Below are 27,090 nucleotides of genomic sequence, written 5' to 3'. Positions count from 1 at the left end.
TTTTTGGATGTAGAGCATATAATTTAATTCCTAAAGAAATGAGAAAATCTAAATTAGACACTCACTCTGAAAAACTGTTTATGATTGGCTATTCAGATAATGGATGTAGACTATGGAATGAGAGTGAAAAGAAAGTTGTTCATGGAAGGAATGTTGTTTTTGATGAGCAGATGTTAAATGGCTGTTAGAAAGAGATAGATTTGTATCAGATTCCGGTTAGAGATGAAGAAGAAAGGGAAAAACATAATACCAAGGAATGTGTTAATGAAATTAAAAAAAAGACAGAGAATATATACCAAGATTTAGAACAAGAAAGTAACAGTAATAATAGTGATCAGGAAGTGACAAAGGAACATGAAAGGCGAAGAAAGTTCAAGAAACAGGCAAATGCCAAATTATTTACAAAATTATGACTTAACTACAGACTTTGACACTGATACACACTTTGTGGGCTCTTTCTATGGGACATCTCTTATCAGAAGTGCCACAGTCCTATAAAGAGGCTATACAACATGGAAATGAGTGGAAAATGGCTATAGATAAAGAGTTAAATGCTTTACAGGAAAACAAGACATGGGAATTAGTACCATATCCTAGAAATGAAAGGGTTATAGATTCAAAGTGGGGTTTTCGGAAAAAAGAAGTAGATGGTAAATTAGAAAAGAAGGCAAGACTAGTAGCTCGAGGGTATCAACAGGATTCCTTTTCAGAAGAGGTTTATGCTCCAGTTGCAAGGATGGTAACCTTGAGGATATTACTATCTTTATACATTGAGTATAATTGGAATGTAATACAAATGGATGTAAAGTCAGCATTTTTGAATGGGAAATTGAATAGTCCTGTATACATGAAACAACCAGAAGGACTTGAAAGTAAACATCCAAATTTAGTATGTAAACTTTTAAAATCATTGTATGGTTTGAGGGAAAAGCCCTAAATGTTGGAATTCATTACTGAATGAAACTTTAATTGATTTTGGATTTCAAGTCAGGTCAAAGAAAGATCCATGTCTTTATTCTTCTTGCTTTATATTAATCCACGTTGATGACTTGATAATATTTTCGAATAAAATTGATCTATTAAATGTCTTGGACACTAAATTATCTCAAGCTTTCAAAATGAAGAAGTTAAACAATAAAAATATTGTGTTTTTAGGTTTAGAAATTAATAAACTTGGTGACAATATTTTTATTACACAAAAAGACTTAATAAGAAAAGTATTAATAAAGTTTAATATGAACTTTTGTAAACTGAGTGAAATTCCTATGCAACCGAAATCGACATCAAATGTCAAAAATCAAACTGATGAAAAGTTGAAACATATACCTCACAAAGAATTAATTGGGTGCTTAATGTATATCATGTTAGGATCTAGACCTGATTTAAGTTTTGCGATATCCTTTTTTAGTCAATTTCAAAATAATTTTACAGTTGAGCACTGGAATTATTTAAAACATGTTTTAAGATATCTGAGGTCAACAGTAAACTATGGTCTTAAGTTTTCTAAATCATTTAATAAAATTAATTTATATAGTTTTGCTGATTCCGATTTTGCAAATGATGAAGATAGAAAAAGCATATCTGGTTTTGCAGGAAAAATTAATGAGAATCTTATTTCTTGGAAAACAAAGAAACAAAACATAGTGGCTTTATCAAGTGCAGAATCAGAATATCTTGCTCTTTCATTTTGCGTTAGTGCATGTTATGTAAATGGCGTCAACTCTAGAATCCAAAGATCAAGACAAAATTGTTTTAGAGTATGTATCAACTGATAGGCAACAGGCAGATATTTTCACAAAAGCTTTACCTAAGGATGAAGAAGAAATGGGCTCTATAGTTTTATAATTCACGTAAGTGCCATGTACTGTTATATTAATAAATGCCAGTTTAGTCACAATCGGCCTGTCTATTAATTAGTATATACCATAGATATTAATTGAATATTGATTGTGAAATATATTTTATTTTCCTTATAAAAACAAATTAGCTGTAATAGATTTGCCATTTTATTCAGAAGTAATATATTTAAATACTCTTATTAAAATGTGAATGATCTGATATTACAAGTAGCACCAAATTAATTATAGAATCAAACCTGGGTATCCTATTCATTTAAGCTTGTCAGTGTTTTGAATCGTACATGTATCAAAAATTAAAAAATATATATATTTACTTACCAATAGATTTTTCTTTATAACTCTTCCCTCCATGATGACAGGGACATTCATTGGGCTTAACGCATCTTTTATTTTTCGAATCAAGAACATATCCATCTTTACATTTACAACCAGCATGACAAACTGAAGGAGAAAAGTGCTCATCAGTGTGCATATTTTTGCAAGTCACCGGTTCTACGTCTTCGCAAGTGGTAAACTCGAAATTTCTGAAAAACATGGTAAATAAGATAAATATCTTATATATTATTATACATTCTTTCATAGTAAATTTAAAAAGAGTATTAAAAAGTCCTGAATCTCAGTAAGCACATTTTCCATCTATGTTACAGATCTCTGATTAGAAGGAAACTACGCCTAGAAACCGCTATTTTTACTGGTCACTGTCAGTTAAATAGCCATTTATTCAAATTGAAAGTAAGCATTAGTCTACTACGCAGGGCATGCAACCACAAAAGCGAGACAATGGAGCATATACTCTGCAATTATCTTCACTATGCGGCAGAATTCTTGATGTATCCCATCTATCCATTGGAAAGATCGAAAGCTCTCCCTACCAAGGATGATGAACCTGAGGTCTCTTTTCATTTTTCTTTTAGTCTTTTAGTTTAATTTTTAAATTCCACCGATTATCTGTTACAAGTTCGTTGTGTCCTGCCCATTTCCATTATAGTGATTCTGCTTTTTTTATAACGTCAACGGCATTGGTTTTCTTTCTTGTCCACTCATTACGTTTCTTTATATCTGAGTGATACTCTTAATATGTGTCTTTTCATAGCTCTCTGAGTTTTACGAATTCTGTCCAAATTTGATTTTGTGAAAATTCACGTATGTGCTTCGTATAGCAACGGTAACATACAGCAATCCATAGTTCTAAGGTTACGTCTATAACTTGGATTTTTTTAAACATAGGGGAGTCTCCAAACGCCGCTTATCCTAATTGAGTTCTTCGTATTATTAAGGCTACCTGGTTATCGTTACTCACTTTTATCTCCTGCCCTAAGTACCCAAGGAACACATCATATATTATTATCATTAAATATATATTTATTTAACGATTTTTTAGTAATGATTGGTTTTGGTATATTTATCAACCGTATATGATCAAGGTATATTTATTAAACTGTATAATATACGTATATCATATACTATTCTGTTTACAAAAGGGAGAAAATTACGGCATTTAAAAAAATTGACACGGAATTTATACAGGGTGATTCATTAAGAATGAGCAATCTCTAAACTGGAGATACTACACACCAAAATATGGCGATTGAGCTTAACCTATCTTATATAAATGTTGCAGGTTTACGAGATACAGAATATTTAAAGTTTAGAAATATTAATTGAAATTTCTTAATAATTTTGTAATTTTAAGAAGTATCGTCTTGAAAATTGGCGACTTTATGTATTTTGACATAAAAATTTGAATGGTTAAGTAGGAGTAGCCCTAAAGCTAGACTTCGCCATTATTTTCTATGTATTATTAACTATGTATGTATGTATGTACCAGTCATTATTGATGGAAAAGATACTTTCAGTTTCGGATAGTTAGAAGAGTGAGAGATTGTTTTTTTCACGTTTGCCTATAAGATAATATAGTCTATAAGACATTATTGCATTACAACTACTAATTTATAAAATATTGACATTTTTTTATTTTATTATAGTCTCGAATTCTTACCGTGAGTTATCACATTTTGCTTTCAGGTCGTTAGCTCGGGGGAACGCTAAGATATCTTTTTGGGTGGCTAGTCTGCAATTCCAATTAGCATTTAAGCAGGTACATAATTCCAAACCGTGGGTTCCAGGACGGACTTCTTTATATCCCGCTTGGAATTCTAGTCCCTCTTGTTGGCAAGGACATTGGCCGATCGGAATACATTCACCGTTGCCATCTAAAATTTTAAAATATTAGAACTCTTCTTATATTAGAAAATATAAGAAGGGTTCTTAGTTACCGTTGAGAATGAGAAACATATGATTTAAAAATTTGTACGAAACACTAGTACAGTACACAGAATACAGAATTTAAAATAAAATAATCTAAATTAGACCTGAATACAGCTAAAACTATTTAATAAAACAGAAGTAGAACCCACATTAACTGAACTAGAAAACAAAAAAAATCGCTTTTGACAACACTGCTCCCAATCTAAGTTTGATCGTCCCTCAAGAGTCAAATTTGAAAACAGGTCAAAATCAAATTACTATAAAAAATATTTTCAAGGTAAATCTCTCAAGTTGTCCGAGAGGACAATTTTTTGCCGACAATATTTAGCCGAAGATCCAGGACAATCACGGCACCTTCTCATACGCCAGCTACATGCTACTGACCTTATGTTAACATTAAAAGAACGAATGTCCTTATAATTCAATGGTTATACGATTCCAGAAGAAACCTATTTAAAATATCGAAATATTTCGTACTATTAATAGTGACATCAACCATACAGAGAGGCGTAGCCAAACCAATATTTTATTAAAAAGTTTGAAAATTTGAATGGTGTAACATTTTCTCTTGACAGTACTTTGTTCTTTATTCTTCGTTCATTTCTAAATCGAGGGGCTCGAATTTTGTTGCCATGAATTCAATAAAGTGTTTAAATTGTTTCCGCGAATCTTACGCAATGTTCCCAAAACTGGTTTATGGCTGATATCCGAGTTTATTCAATTGCGCTAGTAAATAACGTTTCAAACACCCCTTCTCTACAGCGCAACCTCAAGTATCTGAATAATAAGCTTAAAATTCCATGGCGTGAGAAGGCATACCTACAGTATTCGCGATATTCCAATTCTTCTTTTTTGCAATCCAAACGTTCGAACCTCTACAGAATGTTCCCAAATCAAAATCACTTAACGTGATCTTAACTGTACAAGGGTCAAACGAGAAGCTCTAAGAACATAGATACACATGATGAGAATCGTCTAAGAAAATAACGTCCAGGTTTATTGCAATTACCTCAACATGAGCTCCCAGATCAACTTTGTGTTCAAGGAGGTGTGTCTGAGAAATACCATGCCAGAAATGTTTGAAACTAATTGCAAAAACCATGAGTTAAGACCAATACTTATTTAGCAGCAGCTATACAATACATATGCTGATTCTTCCGTATACCCGGGAAGTGAGATAGAAAGTGTGAGAAGTAATATTATCATCTAATAATAAACCTTGTAGTACACCAAGGTTCACGACGCTTTCCAATAATACACGCCCATCGACTCTTGATACCTGTAGTTTACACCCACACTCTGCCTAGGAAGAGTTTCGAAGGTATAAATAAAGAATTTTCGCCATAAAACGTGGAAGCGATCGAAACCTTCTCTCAGTTCACAAAACAGAAGCTGTTGGACTTTATTTATTTTAAGGTACATGCAGAGTCCTAGACATCAGAGAATGAATACTCTCAAACTGGTTAATCATTTTTAAATTCATGCTCTTTTTAAAGATCTTCTGGAACAAGCTTTCAAGAAAGATCCATCTAATATGCTATTAGTTCTGAAGATTTGTCAGAACTATCTCTCAATTGAAATTCATTAAGACTTCAAACTGTCAAATTTATCACTTCAGCCAGGTCTGCCATAATCTGTCTGTGCCGAAACAGCAACCACACCATCCTACCTTTAGTTGGATTTGATAGCAGCTCTTTGGCATTTTGGCAACCACCCAGTTCCTATGCCCAAATATCCAGGAAGATATTGGTGTATAGCAAAACTGGCATATCCTTCACCAACAGTTTGGCGATAGATATATGCCCTGCTATCCCGGGGCTAGAAAGCTTCTTAAACAGTCATTTTTTTTATGACTTCTTGTTTTGACTTCTTGAACATCTTCATATGTCTTTTTATCAGGACCAATGGTCTCATCTGGATTAACCAGGTAATTCCTTTAGCTTTTTAAAGGTGGATGAAGGATTATAGAGACCGTAGAGCATGATTTTAATCGTTCTCGAATCATTTGGTCGTTCCTGTTGTTGTTCTCCGTATTTTTTATCTTATTCTTCTTGTTTGAGGCCTTGTTTTCTATCTGTTTTTTATCTAGTTCTTCTGGTTTTCAATCTCGTTCTTCGAACTTCTTTCTACTTAAACTTCCTCAATAGCAACTCCATTATCAACCTCCATCTTGGCCTGATCTCTGATTAAAGGCATTTACTAAATTGCGCTTCACTATATCCCACTTCTGACAACAAATTTAACGCAACTTGGGTCAAATAAATTTTATTGAATATACTTGTTTGATCAGGTGTTTTAAGTACCTTACTAGCATTAACTGTCTTTCAAATGTCATGATTAAAAAAAAACTTAAAACTGAAAATATACATAAAAACCCTTGGAAAACTAAAAACATAGCTGAGTTTTTACATTTTCGATCCCAAAGAAGTCTTTTGTAACTAATACACCACCATTTAATTGTTAACTTACCGAGAGCCTGCCCTTCTGGACAATTACATCCCTCGACACATTCCGGCTTACAGTCAGGCCGTAAAGTTAAATCACTGCAAGTGCGCGAGCAGGAGTTGCCACATATTTGGTATTTTTGACCACCGGGGCAATGTATGCCGCATTCCCTTATTTCATTTCTCCAATCAATTTTCACTCCTAAAAAAAACGTGTTTCAAGGTTTCTGGTTACATGGAAATGTTGCATATAGAGATTTACCTTGCCTGGCACACTCAGCTGCATATGCCGAAATCGTAGGGCATAAACACTTCGACATTTGCAGTTCACAGGAGCACATGTCATAGAGACAGTCCTTGTATGCTTGCTCTGGATCCACGAACCTAAAGAAGATAAATAGGATAGGGTTAGTAAAGAAGACAAGCTGCCAGCGGATGATAATGCACCAATATTATTGTATCAGTAGTCTTGCAACTTTTCTATTTAACTATCTACTCTGAGTCAATTGGTCAAGAACTTCTGCTACTGGAGAAATTAATTTCATTCAAACATTCACGCACTCAAGCGGTCATGAAATATTTCAAACGGTTTTTAACGGACAGGGTTATTGTTCAGAAGAAAGTGCTATCTCCGGAGCAGTTAGTTCAAAAATAAAACAAACGATTTTTTGCGTTTAGTATATTCGATAGAAACCCCTTTGGGCAACTCAAGTGTTGCCCAAAGGGGTCATGCGCACATTGTATTTGAGCTGGAAGAGTAAACTGGAACCGATAACCCTGTCTACCGGAGCAACCAGACCTTATCTTGCGCATATACCTACTAAGTACACCCTTCTGGTAGACACATCTCAAACTGTTAAGCTGACTCGCACGATTGTCGCAGCATTCGAGGGTAGCTGTGCACACAGCTAAAGTCTCACAAATTCTAAGAATGTACGAAAAAATACAATGACGCGTACAACCTCTGCAAAATACAGTTCAAGAGTCCAGGTGCTAAAATCCTGGGAATCGTACATCATCGAAGATTGCCCAGCACTCAGGCACTTAGTTTAAATATCTGGGTAACTGATAGTTTGGCCAGTAACATAAAATTTGTCCGACCAGAGTGCCTTACTGACTTTTCCAAGGTTATTTGCATCTGGTAACCTTTGGTGAGGGTTTATCAGGAGACCTATGTGTACAACAGCCCCCTTTGCCCACTGCCTCATAATTGAGTTTAATTTGCACATATTCACAAACATCAACAAACAGAGAAAGGATTGACCAATAACCGTACTTTCAGTGGCTAGGATTTCAATGCCTTTTTTCACTGTAAGTTCCTCCTGCTAGGAGAAGCCAATATATTTAAATAGAGGAATAATATAATTTTATAAACACATTGGATGTTCTAGATGGCGCTTTATGATGAAATCGTAAAGTTCCAGGCTAAATACGGTACAATAAATATTATTTTTATAGTAATAATAATATTTAAGCCTAAAGTTTCTCTAGTGTGGCGTGTTTTTGCTAGTATTACATTTCTACAGGTCCAATTACACCGACAAAATGGAGGATATCGCTTTGTTGTCAAGGCAGAAATTGAAAAAGTCTTTAGTGGGGACCTAAAGGATACGCTAATAAGTGCTATTACTAAATCATTAGAAACTAAATTTGAAAAGCAAATAGTGGTACTAGAAAGTGAAATTAGTAATTTAAAAAGTCAAAATCAAACGCTAATCAAACAAAGGAATGCGCAGGAACAGCATCTGCGACGGATCAACATACGCATCTTTGGTATTAAACAAGATGAAAATGAGTCACTGGTTGATTTGTTTCAAAATAAACTTAAAATCAACTGTCCCATAAATAAAAACCAAATAATTTCATGCCGTCGCATTCATTCAAAAAACCCAACAGCCGATAATCCACCGGCAGTGCTGGTTCAGTTCGCAGATCTAAACGTCCGTAGTGCTGTGCTAAAATCGAGAAAAACGCGCCGTGGTACTAAAATAAATATTCAAGAAGACTTAACAAAAGAACGGTTGCGTGTGCTAAGTGCGGCAGTAAACAAGTTTACGTCAAAAAATGCATGGTGTTATGGTGGAGTGGTTTATATAAAAATAAACAACAAAGTTCAACGTGTTGACAGTATTTCTGATGTATTATAGGTTGCAATTAGGATTAAATGGGCAAGATCAAATGGGCAAGGATTAAAAATTTAAGGACAAACTTCTGTTTATTTTTATAATAATTTATGATTTAAATGTATTAACTATCAATATAATATATAAGTGGATTTTTATTGTTAATTGTACCTAACAGTAAAATATAACATAATAAATAGTTGCCGTGTATCGTAGATATTACGATCTGATGGGACTATGTGCCGGGGCGGTCGTTTTATCTGGGTTACCTGTTTAAATTTAAATTTAAATTTAAATTGAGTGAAATTTGGTAGAAACAATTCAACTATGCTTAAGTTTCTCAATTATTTTTGTGTGGGTCATATGGATCTTTTATCTGGCCTGGAACACCGGTATTTCTTGTACAATGCATGTTTACATACAATTAAAACCTGTTTATATCTCGGTTTTTTTTCTTCTATTTATTTAATTGCTTTATTTAATTATTTTCATGATGTTAAAAGCTGGTCATATAAACGTAAGGTCGCTGCTTGGTTGCTTTGATGGGATTAAGCGTCATATTATATGAATATAGTTATGATATATTTGGTGTTACTGAGAGCTGGCTGCCTGGTGATGTTCTTGATGATGTAGTTTATATTAAGGGATAGAATCTATCAATTGTTGAGACTTGATAGACCTACACGGGGAGGCGGAGTAGCTATTTATATTAAAAATGGCCTTAATTTTTCGGTCTGTAAAAGCGAGAGTTTAGGATATATTGAACAACTATGGATTAGCCTGCTTATTCATGACAGCTCCCCTCTTATCTTAGATGTAATTTATAGGCCTCCTAATACTAATTGTAATGAATTTTTATCCTGCTTTGAAGACGCTTTGTTGCACTTTTACACATAAACTATTATATATTATATAATAAGTTATTGTGCCTGGGTGATTTTAATATTAATTTTTAAATGAATACTCTACTAATACTGTGGTCTTAAATAACATCTTGGAAACATTTAATCTTACTCAGTATATCTCTGAACCAACTAGATTGACTCAAAATAGCGAAAGCTTTATTGACTTAATTTGTTTTAATAGTGACCTTAGAATTAGTGTTGAGGTGAAAGATATTAATATTTCTGATCATTATCTTACAACATGTACATTGCTTGATCAGGATCTGATTGCACCAGACAGTATTAATGTAACTTTTAGAAATTTCAAAAGGATTAATATAAATCAATTTCAGCAGGACTTGGAAGCAATTAAGTGGAATGCTATTTATATTTTGGATACAGTAGAGGAAAAAGTTAATTTTATTTCCACTAAATTAACTACCTTAATTAATAATCATGCACCTCATAAAATAATAAAACAAGTTGGTTCTAAATCATACTGTCCGTGGTTTACTGATAATCTTAAATTATTAAAAAGACTTAGAAATGATGCACTAAATCGATTTCGCCTTACACGTTTACCTCTACATTGGGAATATTACAAACAGCTTCGTATTACTTTTACAACAGCATATCGCGCAGAAAAAAAAGCATACCTAAATATAAAATTCCTAAGTTGTAACTCTAGACAAAAGTGGGATGAATTCAAAAAAAATAATGTTGTGAATAGAAAAATAAATTCACTTCCGACTTATTTAAAAAAAACCTAACGAGATCAATTCACATTTCGTTAGCACAACAAATTCAAACTCTGCGCCTAACAAAGACCTTTTAGAATTTTACAAGAATAATAAAAAAGTCAATCAAGAATTCTGTTTCACTGAGGTAACAGAGGATACAATTTCCAATTTTGTGCTTGGGATGAAATGTAAGGCTTCTGGAAGCGATGATATTAACAATACTATGTGTTTGTTAATAATCTATTTCTATCTATCTTTCTATTGTCTAATCTATTTTAATATTGTGCTGCCCCTTTATCATTCCTTATATTAAACATTTAATTATATATTGTTTACGATTATCAACATTTCCGAGTGCTTGGAAGTCAGCCATTGCTATTCCTTTTCCAAAAGTAAATGAGCCCAATGACTATGGACAGCTAAGATCTATTTCAATCCTACCAGCTATGTCCAAAATTTTAGAGAAAGTTATGGCAATGCAAATTTCTATCTTTATTTCAAGTAATAATATTTTGCCAGAAAAGCAGTCAGAATTTCGACGTGGATATAGTTGTTCAACTGCGTTGGCTGAGAATACAAACCGTATTAATGGGGAATTGAATAACAGCAAAGCGAGCGTTCTGGTACTTCTAGACTATTCACGAGCTGTTGACTTGTTAAATCATGATGTTTTGTTGTATATTTTGGTTTATATTGGTTTTCGGTTTAATGCCCAATCTATGATTAAATCTTTTCTAAGTACCAGGACGCAGAGGGTATTAGTTGATGGGAAGTACTCTGAGGTAATGACTTTACACTCAGGTGTCCCACAGGGAAGTGTCTTGGGTCCCCTTCTTTTTAAAATTTACACGTCTAATTTTATTAATTCTATTCGCCATTGTGATTATCATTTATATGCTGACGATACTCAAATTTTATACTATTTTAAGTCAGAAAATGCGACAGAGGCTAACCTTAGAATAAATACGGATCTTCGGGTGCTTTGTGAGGTGTCCGCGGGTCACATGCTGAGGTTAAACCCCTTGAAATCGGTGGCTTTATTATTATGTAATGATAAACTACGTGAAAATATCAGTTGGATCTAAGTATCGGAAACGCTAATATTTCTTTTAAAAATTCCTTTAAAAACCTGGGTTTAATTTGTGACATTAAATTAAATTTACCGAACACATAACAGCTTGTATTAAAAAATCCTACTGCGCCCTTAAATCTCTTTTTCCTCATAGGCATTACTTAGAAAAGAAAACCAAAATTGAAATATGTGACGCACTCGGACTATCACAGTTTAACTTCGCGGATAGTGTTTATGGTCCTTTTCTGGATACAACACAGGCCCGGAGAGTGCAAAAGGTTCAAAACTCATGCATACGTTTTAAATGTGGCATAAGACGTGGACAACACGTATCGCATAAGCTTAAAGAACTTAGCTGGTTGTCAATGTTCAATAGGCGTGTACTGCACTCGGCTTGTCTGTTTTATAACATCATTAAATTTTAGTGTCCTATCTATCTCAGTAAGAAAATTGTTTACAGAACTGATGTTCATAATATAAATATACGTAGAAAGCACATCCTTACGATCCCCAAGCACAATAAGGAACTTTTTAAAAGAGGATTCTCTTATAACATAGCGTCAACCGTAAATACATTTCAAGTTACTCATTTTAACACATCTTTATCCTGTTTCAAAAGAAGGATCAGACAGCAGCTTCTCAGTGAATGAGTTTTTATGGGCGTTTATATGCATTTCAAAGAAAATAAGATATTATATACATACAATTATTTTTTTCTGACCAGAACTTAATAGTTTTACCATGTACTATCTCTGTACCGCCTAACATAATAGACCGAGTCATCTAGCTTTTCATTAATGTATTCGGTTTTATTAGGCTTAGGTTAGGTAACTAAATGTAAGTACGGCTTAGAATTTTTCTACGGCTTTAACAGCTTCTCCTTTTGGAGAGAAGCTGACTATAAAGGCCATTTGTTTCATTTATATATTTGTTTTGTATTAGCAAAATTGTTATAATTAATTGGAACAATAAAATGATTTATTATTATTAATATTATTATTACATATACTAACTTACCAGTGACAATCCTTGAACAAATCTCCCTTGATCTTAGAACAATACTTCTCAGCAGTCGCTTTATTATGCAAGTTAACATAACATGGATGTGTTGAAATAACTTCAGGCACATCATTGCATTTCTCGTTGGTTTTCCACTTATTAGCGAAAGGTATAACGGTTTCTTCAATGTCGTTTTCCGGTGTTACGAAGTCGTCTTTTTGATTATCATTAAATGTGCCGCAAAGTCCCCTGGTTTTACCTCTAAAGGATGCCGGCATGTCGATGTAAGCTCTAGTGACGCCGTCCCAAAGAATTTTCACGCCATTGGGTACATCAACCTAAATGTTAAAAAAAAATAATAATAATTTTCACTAGTTACAAAATTTCGTCAAATGAGCTGATGGAAAAAGCCAAAAAGTATAATATATTCAAGCAAACAGTTTTAGACTACATTGTTGACTTTTCCAATAGTTTATTGTTCATTCGAATTATGATGTGCAGATCGAAGCTTATTAAACTGGCAGTTTTATATTCGTTCATATCTCTAATAAATGATTTTGATAATGAATTTCTGTCAGATTAAGGATCTGGAAACAGAATGGCATCGCTCTACTCTTTTGTTTGTGGAGATCATCAAATAGCCTTCAAGATCACCTAATCTAAATTCCCGTTTTTTCACCTGTGAAGCTAGAAATGCTAATTATAGAGCGTAAAACATGTTCTCATTTTAGTACGATTCTGAAAACGCGCGAATTGGCTACTTGCCGATCGGATAATTTAAGAGCATAAATTAAAGTGAGCACTTCCTGAATTCTTCCCCTTTAAATTTCCGGGACCTGATGACATCTATCCAGCAGTACTTAAGTGATTGCAATGTGACCTGGAACTATTGCCGCACCCAGTGAGGATGTTTAAAATGTGTCTGGCTCTAAAATACAATCCCAAGGCATAAAGAGAAGTTAGACCAAAGAAACGAAAACAGGTAAGTTGAACTTAACCACTTGCAAAGTTTATAGTTCTTGTTCAAAACATAACTTAATGATACATAAAGATTAGGAATAAACAACCAACCTACATTACCTAACCAGCATGCAATAATCCTGGGAAATCAACAGAGTCAGCCCTCCTCTTAGTGGTAAAGTGGGTAGAAAGATTGACCACAAAGAGTTTCCACTCTGGGTAAATTTATTGACATCTAAGGTGCTCTTGAGCTTTTGAGAAATCAACAAATAATAAATATTTTTCGATATTTACAGCGACACAATAGGCATAAATCATAATCTCTATAGAAATAGCATCAGACCACTAGCACACACTTTTAACAAACTTATTATTTACCTGTAAAAATATTGAAGAGACAGCACGAATATAGACTCCTGAAACGTTGTACGGGATCTTGTTAACATCGAGTCCATTTACGACGACATCGTGGTTTTGTTTCAGTTTAATTACTTGTCCATTATATCTCAACGTAACTGTTTTTGTACAGCTAGGTAATCCTTAAAAAATGTATAAGAAGTTAATATGTTAAGTAATGCTTCATGCTTGATGTAAGATTATTATCACAGCCTTAATCTAAGATTTATGTTGCGATTTTAATTAAGTTATCGACGTATTGTATTATATGATTTAACACACCAAAGTTTGAGATCAATATCCATTATTACCATATATTTTTACTCACTGTTCGCTTGTACATCAACCGATTTAATTCTTATTGGTACGGTTAAATAGACATGTTATCACATGATGAAGGTTAGCCGCAGGTGATTAACAACATCTTATTGGCAGACAGATTATCTAAATTTGCTTGTAATTTCAAGGAATCATCAGTATCTTGAGGTCGACAGCAAATATAAAACCCAAGACGAGGTCGTTGATATAAATGTTAAATAGTCGGAGACTAAAGTGTAAGTCTTCGGTAACGAGTGAAGGCACCTCGATCCTAAAGGAATGAAAGCCCTGGATATACACCACCTGTTATTTTTCCCATGAGGTATGATTTAAACCACTGCAAAGTGTTTCCTCCTCAAGACCCATATTTTGGAATTTGTTTATTAAAATTTGATGGAGTACTCTGGCCTTCTTCCAACTACCCCAAAACAAAGGCTGTTAGTAGTAAAATCTAATTTTTGAAACCCATTATCTATATTTTATATTTAGCACGAGATTTCAGTTAGGAAGTATTTTAGATCTTGTAGTGTTCTAGCAATAGAATCTTCAGATGTTGGGAATATTAACACTGTGTTGGCTAAAAATTCCTAGGTTTTCTTTGATATAAATTGCCTCAAGGAATCTTCTTCTTTTCTTCCAATGTTGCTACTTTAACAAAATCTTTCCTTGTGTCTAAGTCAGGACCAAAGAACATCGAAAGTGGATCTGAACAGATGAAGTTTTCAGATCAGGAATAATAGTAGAACACGTTCGGTCCAATAGCACATACTTTGGAGAGAAGCAAAGATTTTATGCAAGAAGCAACATTGGAAGAAAAGAAGATTCTTGGAAACAATGAAGCAAGAAACGTTTCACTTGCAAGACCAACAGGTCTTGCACACTTTAAAACGTCAGGTTGGATAGTCTATCAGAAATTGATCAGAATGGTATATTAAACTGTAACACATTGATTTCCCAACAATCGATGATTCCAACGTCTTCCCTTTTGGCTCTTCGCCAAACAAAGATTCAAAACTTGAGTTACTTTTTTTAGAGCTTACTCTTTACTTGCAAAATAAAGAAATCATTTTAATCAATAATAATAATAGTTTACTTTAGCTCTTGAAAAAAGTATATTGGAAGGTTATAAGGAAACAAGGATTAAATTTTATTTAATTTTAAGAACATCACTAAATCCGACAGAACCGACAGAAGGTTTAGTTCTTTTCATATTTTAGTTCTATCAATTAGTGGGAATGCCCAAGCATGATTAATTTTTAAATTGTGAACTCAGAGACATGCTAGAGAAGACATGCCAAGATCTATCGTAACCGAATTGGAAAACTCTCATCTTTTGAATAACCGAAGTCGTCTATAAACCTACATTTCGAAAGCGTCTGTTCGGTTTTTATCTGCTTTGTTTCCGCTGCGTATAGGGGATGTGGCTAAACGATTCACACAAAGGGCAGGGATCGATTTTGATAACACTTTCTCACTAGTCGTTAGACATTGGATTTGGCGCATGCTTATAGCATGCGCAGAAAGGGTCTACATGAGTCAGGCTGAAGGATGTGTATGTCCCAATACTTGTAGGAATAAGATCTACGTATATGGAATGACAACGTTAAGCATGAATTACTTATAGGGTATAAGAAGTCGAAAAGCCATGTTTATTTTATTACATGTTGATGATTTTTTTTGTTTTTTTTTCCAATAGTAAATAAAACAAAATAAGATGTTGAAAGGGCTAAACAATGTTAAAGGATGAAAAAAATATAGATAAATCTAAAAAATTATAAAGCTTAGTCAGGAAAAGTATGTTGAATAGTTACTTTTACTACTATTACTTTTTACTAAATTTAATATGGTCGATTGAACATGGTTAGTACGCCCTTAGAGAGTAGTCAGTTTAACAAGAATTTTACTAGTATGCGTTTCAAGCGCATCGAAATCTAGGAATAACAACCTGATGAAAGCCTCCAGCAGTTTGGTTTGAGGTCAAAGTCGCTTCTCAAAGAGTTTCGAGAATAAATCTCTATAAATTTCTTCATTAATTAAAAACAAGATTTTCATCGATTGAGATTCATATACTAAATATGAGGATGGTATACTATTGCAATTGCAAGATGCCTAATTGCAAGAAAGAACCTTTTACTGAAAATTTAGTTCCTACAAAGTTTCCTAAAATGAGGTTTAACGCCGAAGTTCGTTAACATCAGATGCGGCTCACACACTCCATCTTCACAGAGAGCTTTAAACATGGGAAGACGGATATGGATTAACGAGGAAATAAAACAACATTAGAAAACACTTAACAGAGTCAACTCTAAACTCAAGTACTTATATTTTACATTAACGTTAACGTTGTCCTTTGCGGAGTTTCTATCCTTGGATTTTAAATTGAGAGAAGATGTAGAAGATTTTGGTGCCACTACATACCGTAGGCTTAGTAAGAAATTGTACAACTTAAGAATTTCACAAAGACCAAAGAGTCCTGACCATATAGAGCATAAGCGTGGACTGGGTAAGAGCAATAGTAACTTGTGTCATAAACGTTTTCTTAATTTATCTAAGGTTTCTTTTACCCCCGAGGAGGAAAATATCTTAAATATAAATTTAAAATTTAATTTTTCGCAATAAATAAATCGAAACACTAGAGAGGTCCTGGCAGTGGAGGCTGAGAACATCATTCAGTCTGTTAATATTCCTAACAAAAACATTTTACGATCAAAAAAAATTAATTTTCTTAACTCTGAGAGACATAACTCTGTCCCTAATAATTACAACAAACAACACGTTAATTCTGTTAAAAACAAAATTGAAACACATGATATTCTAATTTCCAGAGCAGACAAAGGCTCTTGTTTGGTAGTCATGAATAGACTCGACTATGTGGCTAAAGTGACGAAATTTCTATCGACTGACGACTTCGTGGCTATTACTAGGGATCCAACGATTAGTTTTTTCTCAAAACTTAAGAATTCTCTAGATCGATGTCTTATAACTCTGGAATACTTTAACACCACTAAATCTAACCTATACCCTATGAACCCACGTACAGTTTGACCATCGGATCTGTGTCTACGAAAAGAATGCGGGCGAAATTTTAAAGCGTTGTCACGTCTTACTGCAAAAATGAAATAGTATTGAATGAAAAGTAAATATAATGGTAAAATTAAGCTATTTAATCATAAAAAAGATAATAAATAATGTAATGCAGTTTAAGCCATATTTTTTAGTTCTATTTGCTAATGTTTTGCATATTATAAAATCCAATATTGACTAACATTTATCCGAAATTCCTAATAAAACTTACAAAGCCGGTAACGTCGTGCTTTCGCGGAAGCATCTCGCTGTTTGGGGACAGGTGATTGGTTGATGACATCGCGGCCATTAATTTATTATTTTTATGCAGCTCTCTGTCTTTCTCTATCTTATTGGATCGCATCCTACCAGGTTTTGTGTAATTTTCGGAATAATATGGATTTCTTGCGGATTCAGTGGCGGCGGCGTATGTTAATACTTTTGAGCTATTAAACTGTTTTTATTGCTGTATTTTTAGGTACCTACTTAATTTCTGACCTATTACTTTTGAGTAGTGTAGCATAGTTTAGTTTATTTGCTATTATTGTTGTTGCTGTTTTGTTGTTGTTTTGTGTGATTTGTTTCTTTGTTGTTAAAGTTCATAATTTTTAACAGTTTTTGTGTTATTTACGTTAAAATGAATAACTTTATTCATAGCCAGGCAAGGGAAGTCACTGCGAATGTTTATAGGTAAGTAAAATGATAATAAGAGAATTATAAAGCCTAAGCACAGTTATGAAAAAAAAAACTTTAAAATAAAATCATAATTTATGCGACACTAAATTTCAAAAATTATGTACCTAATGTTGTAATAAATAAAAATCATATTCAATGAAATAAAACCAAGCTCGATTGCTTTACAAACAAAAAAGATTTAAAGTTAATGTTGGTTATTTTGAATATAAAATGTCTATAAATATAAGTAATATAAATTGGAACGACGACTAAAAAAAATCGAATATCAGGATTATATACTTCTTGTACAAATTCTTAGGGTTTGCAATGAAGAAGCTACTAATAACTTCGTTAATCTACCAGTAAAGCGCAAACTTGAAAGAGTATCTCAATATACTGGCGTACGCATTTCAATGGTGAAAAAAATTCACAAAGAAGATGAAGAAAGAATGCGGACGGACCCCAACAAAATGCTTTCTAGTCCCGGCAAAAAAAGACCGCGAATGACGAAGGTGGAACAAGACGACAACTTTCATTTTCAAATAGTTAAACACCGAATAAATCGAATTTATTTGGGTTTAAAGTTGTGCCTACTAGCAGAAAGCTGTTGCAAAAATTGCCAGAAGAAAAAAATTTTCCAAAAATAACATCTTTAAGGTATAAATACCTAAGAGAAATAAAAAAACACCGAGCCGAAGGTCGCAATATTGTCTATTTAGATGAAACTTGGATAGACAATGACCTAATGTTTAAAAAATGCTGGCAGAGTGAGACTGTTACTGGAGTGCTTAGCAATATATTCTTCAACAGGTACAAATTGATTATACTTATTTAAATAATAGTTTAAATTATACATATTATGGAGTAAATTCGATGTTTAAACAGCATAATTCGGATTATCTGCCGTGCTCTTTCCCTCGCGATATCCAGGCATCGAGTACGGCACTCTTATTTTAAGTGAATAAACTAAGTAGGTGTATTACAAATTTTGTGTTTTCTTTACTTTACTTTTATCTCAAACTTCCCTAATCTTGTCTGTCATTTTTTTATTACATATTTACAAATAAAATATTTTAGAAGACCTTAATTTCCAAATTAATATCTTACCTACAAATACCTATTTTAAAATTAAAACCAAACCATATTTTTTAATATTTAATACATTCAAATCTGTGTAATCGGTTTATAAAATTTCGCACGTCACTGGCCATTTCATGAATGAAATGAGGCGGGTCTAGTCTACAACCACGTTCCCCGCACCGATACCGCTTAGCTACAGATTGGTTGGGCAGACTTTACTCCTGTGCTCTATGGCTTACCTAAGTTTCATAAAGAGGGGAACCCGATAAGACCAGTAGTTTCCTTCGTAAACTGGCCTTGCTACAAATTATCCTCTTGGCTTAACAATACTTTAAGAGTAACTGGTTTTCGGAACGAATTCTCCATTAAAAACTCAATTGAATTTGCCAATTATCTAAAGCAAATAGATATTCCAAACAATGCCATTTTGCTTTCCTTAGATGTAAAGAACTTGTTCCCTAGCATACCCTCGTCAGATTGTTTAACATTGGTTGAGATCCTGCTAAAAAATAATAGTACTTTGCCAAAACTGGTGGTAGATAATCTTATCCACCTTTTATCATTAGTTTTGGAACAAAATTTCTTCAAATTTAATGATCAATTCTTTAGGCAAAAATCTAGTCTCGCTATGGGTTCTTGTCTTTCACCATTTTTGAGCGAGGTCTTCATGAGTCACTTGGAGGAGAAAATCATGAAAAGTCGTTTTGCGGGCTTTTTGAGAGCTTATAAAAGGTACGTGGACGATGTGTGCGTGTTGTGGGTTGGTGATTTCTTGTCATTTATTAACTCCGTTCATAATTAGATCTCTTTTACGCTGGAAAGAGAGACAAACGGAAAATTACCCTTTTTAGATCTTCTTTTATACCGAAATAATAACAGTATTTCTTTTGAAGTATATCGCAAACCTTCTGCAACAGATAATATAATCCAATTTAACTCCAATTCCCCTTATCAACACAAATATGCAGCCTTTAATTCAATGTTCTACCGTTTATTTAAATTACCTCTGTCCAAAGACGCTTTTCAAAAAGAACATAATATTATAAAAATAATTGCTGTAAACAATAATTTCTCACTTTACAGCTTGAAAAAATTATATTACAAATTTTATAATAAATATAAACTGTCTTATCACATCGTCCACCCACCGAACAACATCACCAACAATAATAATTTTAGATGCCTTAGTTATTTCGGCGGCATTTCTCAACAACTTGCAAAATTTTTTAAGCCTTTCAGCCTTTCCATAGCCTTCAAAACGACTAACTCGCTAAGAAAGAACCTAGTAAAGACGTCGGATAAAAGTGATCCTCTATCTAAATTGGGTGTATATTGTCTTAATTTTAAGGATTGTCCTGCTGTTTATGTGGGACAATCAGGAAGGAGAGTATCCACAAGGGTACAGGAACACCTAAGCCTCTATTGTTCTGGTAAGAAAAAAAGAACTTTTTCTTTTTTTGTCTCTTTTGTAAAGTTGTTACTTATCTTTTTAGTTAAGCACAAGGTGGATTTAGACAATTCAGTGAGAGATTTAAAGTGGACTGTATTTGTGTGATTAAAAGTAAATGTGGAAAGGTCGAAAAACCAGCCTTTAAAGATCCTTACCTTAAGGTGTCTGTATCCAGCTTCAGCAGGCCTGCTCTTGACTTCTTGGGTCTTCTAATTCGGGTTGAATCACTAATAGTGGTTGCGGGTTTGATAAGTAAATCACGATCTGTGATGCGGTAAGATTAAGACAACAGTTGCGGAAATAAACGTATAGATCACGACACTGGAATCAATGCGCGATGATAAAGTGCTAACAAGGAAGTCATCTGAGAAGATGACTTTGGTCTCCGTTCAGCACAAACCAAAGGAATTTAGAAATTTAAAGGCTATCGTACACGCGCAGATTTGTTGTTGTTAAGACTTAATATAAACATATTAATTAAATTGGTTATATATAATAAAAGGAGAAAATTAAATTAAATGAAATGGTAGTTTTAATTTGGAGAGAAAAACAAAGAAATATTACAAAAAGAAAAAATTTAAACTATTTGGACGTTCACAAACTAAATGTGGACGGACCAGCCTCGTTAATAAGTTCAGGGACACCGACACCACAGAAACTAAGTCAGCATTTGCTAACCATTTATTATCAACGGGTCATAGTTTTTTCCGTCCCTGAAAATGTTTCCATTGTTCACGAGTGCCCTAAGGGTAAAAAGTTGGATCTCTTGGAGAAAATGGAAATCATCAAAGCCAAAAAGAGTCCAATTTTGACATGCGTTAATGATGTTTTCACCTTTGAGCCAGGACTTATCTTTAATAATCTTATCTAACCTCTTGTTTCTGCTCACGATACGCATATATGCCTTTGACTCTAATATTCATAGGCAAGGCTGGCCGAGTGGTTAACGGTCTGGTGTTTCACCGAGATCAACTTTAGAGCGTGGGTTCAAATACTACACGTTTTTTTCCCTTTTTATATTTTTTTTGTTGAATTTTTGTGCCGTGTTATTGTTTTTATTACAAAATATGTGGGTATTCTCAGGTTTAAATTTTATTTATCAGTAGTTAGCAGGTCATCTAGCTATAAGGTAATTTTAACTAATTTTTAATATTTGATTTTGGTTTAGTGTAAGGTTTTATTGTAGTTACGTGTGTTTTTCTGTTTATTGTAGGTCTGTTGATGCTTTATTAGCGAAACATGTTACCTGATTAATTAAAAAGATATTTTGAGACTGAGACTTAGATTTTCCATTTTTTTCTCTAGTTACGTAGGTCTCTTTGAGATAATGGACGAGTTCTTTCAATAGATTGGAATATGAGACAGATTTTCAAGCAATTAACGATAGCCCTCGATAAGGACTGCGGAAAGTGACTCCGTAGAACCGCTTCAAGAAGCTTGAGTCGTTTTTGGTTAGAAAATCTAAATGACCAATCTACCAGTACAATCAGGATGAACAATTTAAACTCTAATGCTCCAAGTACTAGGCAACTTTATGCGTAATACTTTATGTATAAGAGCCTAAAAAATACCGTGAAAGTGAAGTAATGGGGATACAGAATACATTAAGTTCTATCTATATAAACTATAACAATGAAAACAATTTGATAAAGACCTCCAACAGTTCGAGGTCAATATTGCTCGATTACCAAATCTAAATTACCCTTCCCAACGAGTTTCGAGAATAAATCTCTATAAATTAATTCATTGATCAAGTTAGAGATTCAGATACTAACTATGGTATAGTGGGTTGGGAAGGGCGGGGAAACATATCAATTTCCACAAATGAAAGTGTCAATCTTTTTTCAAGAGTTATGCATTTTAATGAGTTCACTCATCATCATCAGACATTAAGATTTATTGTTTCTTTTCAGAGAAACTATTAAAATAACAAACAGTAAGTTAGAATCAAAAGGTACAACAAAAATTTACGAAATTACAAATAAAAGTCAAAGTTTTAAAAAGCCTTACAACTAACAAATTATGATAATAAAATCAGTAAATGGCGCGACATCTAGTAAACGCAGTCAAAACTAAGATTTGAACATGAAAGATAAAACTATAACGATAGAGGCGAATAAGCTCGAATTATTATTGAACGTCGACAGAGTACTATAGTAGCAGGGGAGAAGAGGTTATTTAAGAAAAGGGTAAAATTGAGAAGAAAGGTGGAGGGGGAGGTATGAATGATAAGTATTTCTTAAAAAGGATATTATTTATTTATTGGAAGTCGGAAGGTTGTGTGTTGTTAGGGAGTTAAAAAATAGATTGCTATCAAACTTAGTCTGTTCATTGACACAAACAAAATCTGGTGATTTTATGGCTTTATTAAGTTCAAGGATCTCTAAAAGGTTCAACCTTAAGCCTTTCTGACAAACATGAAAAACCTCTGTGTCTGCCTCCGGTACGAACCTATGTCTAGCCTCGATGATATAGTTGGCGAAAGTTGAAGAAGTATTATTAATAAACTTATTTACGTTATTTTCTATTATGTTGGTATGTTCTTTTACTCTAGTTTCAATTCTCCTTCCGCTTTGTACAACATACATTACAGTCAGTATGAAAACATTTGAGTCTGTAGACCCCTAATCTGTGGGTTGCAGAAATGTTATCTTTGGTGTTAACCAGGTGCTTAGATAAATTATTAGAAGTATGATAGCACACACACAATTGTCTGAGCGTCTCAAAAAACTTTTGGCAATTGGCTGGATAATTTATTGAAATAAGTAATACTAATGGTATAATCTTATGTAAATTATCTTTACATAAGAGTTTTTTATTTAGGGATTTATTGAGGTATTTAAAATAAATTTGATTAATGACATTCTCAGGATACCCATGGTTTTTAAAAATTTGAAGCATAGTTTTTCATTATTTTTGGAAGTCATTTGAAGAATATTAAAAAGTCTGTGAAAAGGTAAACTAAATACTACGAAATGTTGGTTAAAAGGATGGTTAGAAGAAAAAGGGATAACATTGTCAGTTGACTGCTTTCTATAAATTCCAATAAATCTTTATGAAAAAAGAAAGAAATTAGATTATATGAAAAATCTAATATCTTCAATAAATCTAAAAAGGGTAGACGACTCACTCTCTTTTTCATAGGTAAACTTAATGCACCTATGAACGGAATTAATATGTTTTAAAAAATCTTGCAGATCTTTTTTAGAACCGGTGAAAATAGTGAAAACATCGTCCACGTACCTAAACCAACATGCAAACATGTGATAAAACTTTTATATAAGTTGCTTTCTAATATTTTCTTCTCAATAGAATTTTCATTAGTTTGGAAGAAGTTTGGTTTTAAAACGATATTTATAAGGAAACAAAGTTCTAGGATAATATGGGTAGGTAGATTAGAATTTAAGAACAATAAATCTTGTATCTGGGATAAGCATTCATCCGGAAGGATACTTAAGAATAAATTCGAAACGTCAAAGGATACAAGGAAGGAGTTTAGAGGTATAAAAATATTAGACAAGTTCTGTGCCAGATGAAAGGACTTTTAAATGGAAAAAGGATTGGAAAAGCAGGTTAATTGGGGTAATTGGCATTTTGAGACTGAGACTTAGAGTTTTCATTTTCTAGTTACGTAGGTCTCTTTGAGATAATGGACGAGTTCTTTCAATTTAATTGGGGTAAAATCGATGCTAACCAGAAAGAAAGTTTTGATGCAGGGGAATTTCTATAAGAAACTACGGGCATTATAGGACAATTCTTTTTACGAATCTTAGGAAGGCAATAAAGTAGAGAAGTAACGGGGTTCATGGGAATTAGTTTATAAGGTTGCATAGATAAATGTTCAAAAGTGAACTACAAATTTTAAATAGTTGTTTAATATGATGAACGTATCTAGAGGTTGTGTTATTAGATAAGATTTGAAATTCATCAGAGTTTAAATATTTATTAACTTTCAAAGTAATGTCGGCTCTCATCAAGCTTGGATTAAATACTTGGGTTGATTTTAGAATTGTTTCGCAGTCTACCAAAGTGTGTTCAGACACTGAAAGTCTGTCAGAATGCCGACAGTTGAACTTAAGGCCCAAATTCAGAATATCTTCATCAAGGTTTATCACGTGTGATAAAAGCGTTTAAATTTGTGTGTAGTTTTGACTCCTTAACTACACACAACCTTCCGACTTCCAATAAATAGGGTTATATGAATAGGGTTATATGATTTTGAAAGCGTTGACCAATGGATTGAAATATAAGGCAAATTTTCACGCAAATAAAGACAGTCCTGGATAAGAACCTCCGAGGGTGACCTCGTAGAACTGTTTTAAGACGTTTGAGTCGTTTTTAGCTAGAAAACCTACTAGGCCATTCTACTATTGTAATTCTAATAAGAAGAAACAACTTAAGTAATGTATTTCGAATCAAGTAATCAGCGAAACTAGGTATTGAGTCTGATTATGATGAGTTACCCCATCGTTGCATCACTCTTGACACAAAATTGGCATTTTCTTTTGTGGAGAAAAAACATTCCTGTGAAATAGTATATTCCTTATTAATTTTCCTTATTATCTCTATTCTTTATTATCTTTTATAGCTTAACATGGATCCCTCTCTTTATACTGGTGATGACCTATTACAAAGTATTAGTAAACGCAGACAAATCATAACTTTCTCTATTATCTCTATTTCTACTATGCCATTCTACTATTTTAATTGTAACAAGGAGGATCTTAAGCTCCAATACTCCAGGCACTAGTCAACTTTATGGGCTAACATATAAGAGCTTGGTAGTACCGAAAAAATACTGTGAATGTGATATAATGGCGGATACAGGAATTAAGTCATGCCAAACTCCCATCCTTTTAATAAAAATTTTACCCAAACATCCAGTTAGATCATATTGTTTATGTTTCCGAAGCTTTAATTTTCTCTTACCTGATGAGACACTAGCTGGAAAATTCATCGCTTGAGAAATAGAACCAGCACAAGCCACATTTTCAGCTTCAATTGAAAAGTCATCAGCTTTGACAAGATAGTAAGTGCACTGCCCCATAAAATCATATTTTTTCCCATCGAAGGTCTCATAGTGAGGATCTCCGATTGCTGCGCAACGTGCTCCACAAGCAACCTTAAAGAAACACAATATTTTTAATATATTATCTGTGTGACATGATTACATCAATTTACCTGTGTACATTCCCATTTACCACTAACGCAAGAGCAAGTATTGCATTTTTTCGAAATCGATGCTCCTGGTGGGAAACTTTTACCTCTATACGTACAAGGACACTGATCTTTTAAGATACATTTATTATCGTGAAGGACCGTGCCTTCAGGACAATAGCAACCTTCGACACAAGAATCCTCCTCATCAACTAATGACGAGACGTCACCGCACATTTGCTGTCCATTTTTAGGACCACACGACATGTAAGTTTTTCCATTAGAACATTTCATGGCTTAAACGATAAATATGAATTGTTAAATATTAACCTAAAGGTGAATAAGCAAACTGATACTTACGGCAAAGTTTTTCATCTCTCCAGGTGGCCAAATCTTTAATACCCTTATGGGTGCATTCTTTTACATATACTTCCAATGTTTCACAGATGCATAAGGTTCTATCAGTTTCTTTACATGCACAATAGTCCCATTTACAAGAATCCAATAGTGAAATTATATTAACAGACTAAAAATTTTTAATAAAGTGTATAAGTTTATTTATCCATTTATACATATAAATTATACAGGGTGTAAATAAATAGATGCAAAAAATTCAGGGGTTGATTCTTGGGTATGTCCTAAAAGGCGTAACTTTTGAGATACAGGGTGGTAAAGATTGAAGAAAAAAAATTTTTTTTATAACACCTGTAAAACCTCCTGTAGATATTTTAGTAAAATTTGGTATGCATTTTTTATGCATCAAAAGGCATTTTCTGAGTAGGCTCACTAATTTTTTTTATTTGGACCAGTGACGTTCGTGTAAGGTTTAAACTAAATATTTTTGATAAAAAATATGGTACGCCACTTTTTTGTTTTTGAAATTCTCATTGATTTCTAAGCAAATTTGATCTCTTGACTTTCTTTTGTCCGAGGTTGCGTATTCGATTAAAAAAATAAAGTCCATCTACCTATCTAAGTAAATACATCTGTATTACATGTTATGGCTATTATTATTATTATTAATACGATATATTTGAATTTCAAATATATCGTAAACCTACAGCCACAGATACAGTAATACCCTTTACCTCTAATCATCTCTTTAGCCAAAAATTTGCCGCTTTTAATTGTTTTTTTCATAGATTGTTCAATATTCCACTAAACGATATTAATTTCAAAAAAGAATATAATATAATTTTACAAATCGCTCGAAACAATGGATATTCTATAAATGTTATTAAGAAGCTATACAACAAACATTTTTTCAAAAAACTTAATAAACCATTACTCAGTAAACCCAACACCCTCGTATCTTATCGATCTATTACTTACTTTGGCAACGTCTCTTCTAGTGTCGCACATTGTTTTAAGTCCAATGAATTTGTCACTAAACCTAATATTTGTTTCAAAACCAAAAACAACTTGGCAAAACATTTAGTAAACACTAAAGATAAAATACCGATAACACACCGATCTGAAGTTTACAAGTTAACCTGTTCCGACCCGTTATGTGATATCTGTTATGTCGGCCAAAGCGGAAGGAAAATTGAAGTCAGAGTCAACGAACATTTAAGACTTATCACGCGAAATAAAAATACTTTT

General features: G+C 33.3%; 1 protein-coding gene across 1 annotated transcript in view; it reads right to left on the bottom strand.

Annotated features, from left to right (window-relative positions):
- The window catches only part of LOC126740857 (hemocytin), a 279,897-nt gene that overhangs the window by 176,526 nt on the left and 76,281 nt on the right, over positions 1-27,090 (bottom strand). The window contains exons 15-23 of the mRNA XM_050447026.1: positions 25,849-26,014; positions 25,513-25,784; positions 25,261-25,453; positions 13,728-13,888; positions 12,408-12,727; positions 6,834-6,955; positions 6,597-6,773; positions 3,859-4,072; positions 2,178-2,383 (exon numbers count right to left, since the gene is read on the bottom strand). Of these exons, the coding sequence (XP_050302983.1) occupies positions 2,178-2,383; positions 3,859-4,072; positions 6,597-6,773; positions 6,834-6,955; positions 12,408-12,727; positions 13,728-13,888; positions 25,261-25,453; positions 25,513-25,784; positions 25,849-26,014 (1,831 nt within the window). The remainder of the gene's footprint in view (positions 1-2,177; positions 2,384-3,858; positions 4,073-6,596; positions 6,774-6,833; positions 6,956-12,407; positions 12,728-13,727; positions 13,889-25,260; positions 25,454-25,512; positions 25,785-25,848; positions 26,015-27,090) is intronic.

This window comes from Anthonomus grandis, chromosome 10 (genome assembly GCF_022605725.1).
Source record: "Anthonomus grandis grandis chromosome 10, icAntGran1.3, whole genome shotgun sequence".
Classification (NCBI taxonomy): Eukaryota; Metazoa; Arthropoda; class Insecta; order Coleoptera; family Curculionidae; genus Anthonomus; species Anthonomus grandis.
Note: the sequence above shows the minus strand (reverse complement) of the source record. Positions and strands in the feature narration are given on the sequence as shown.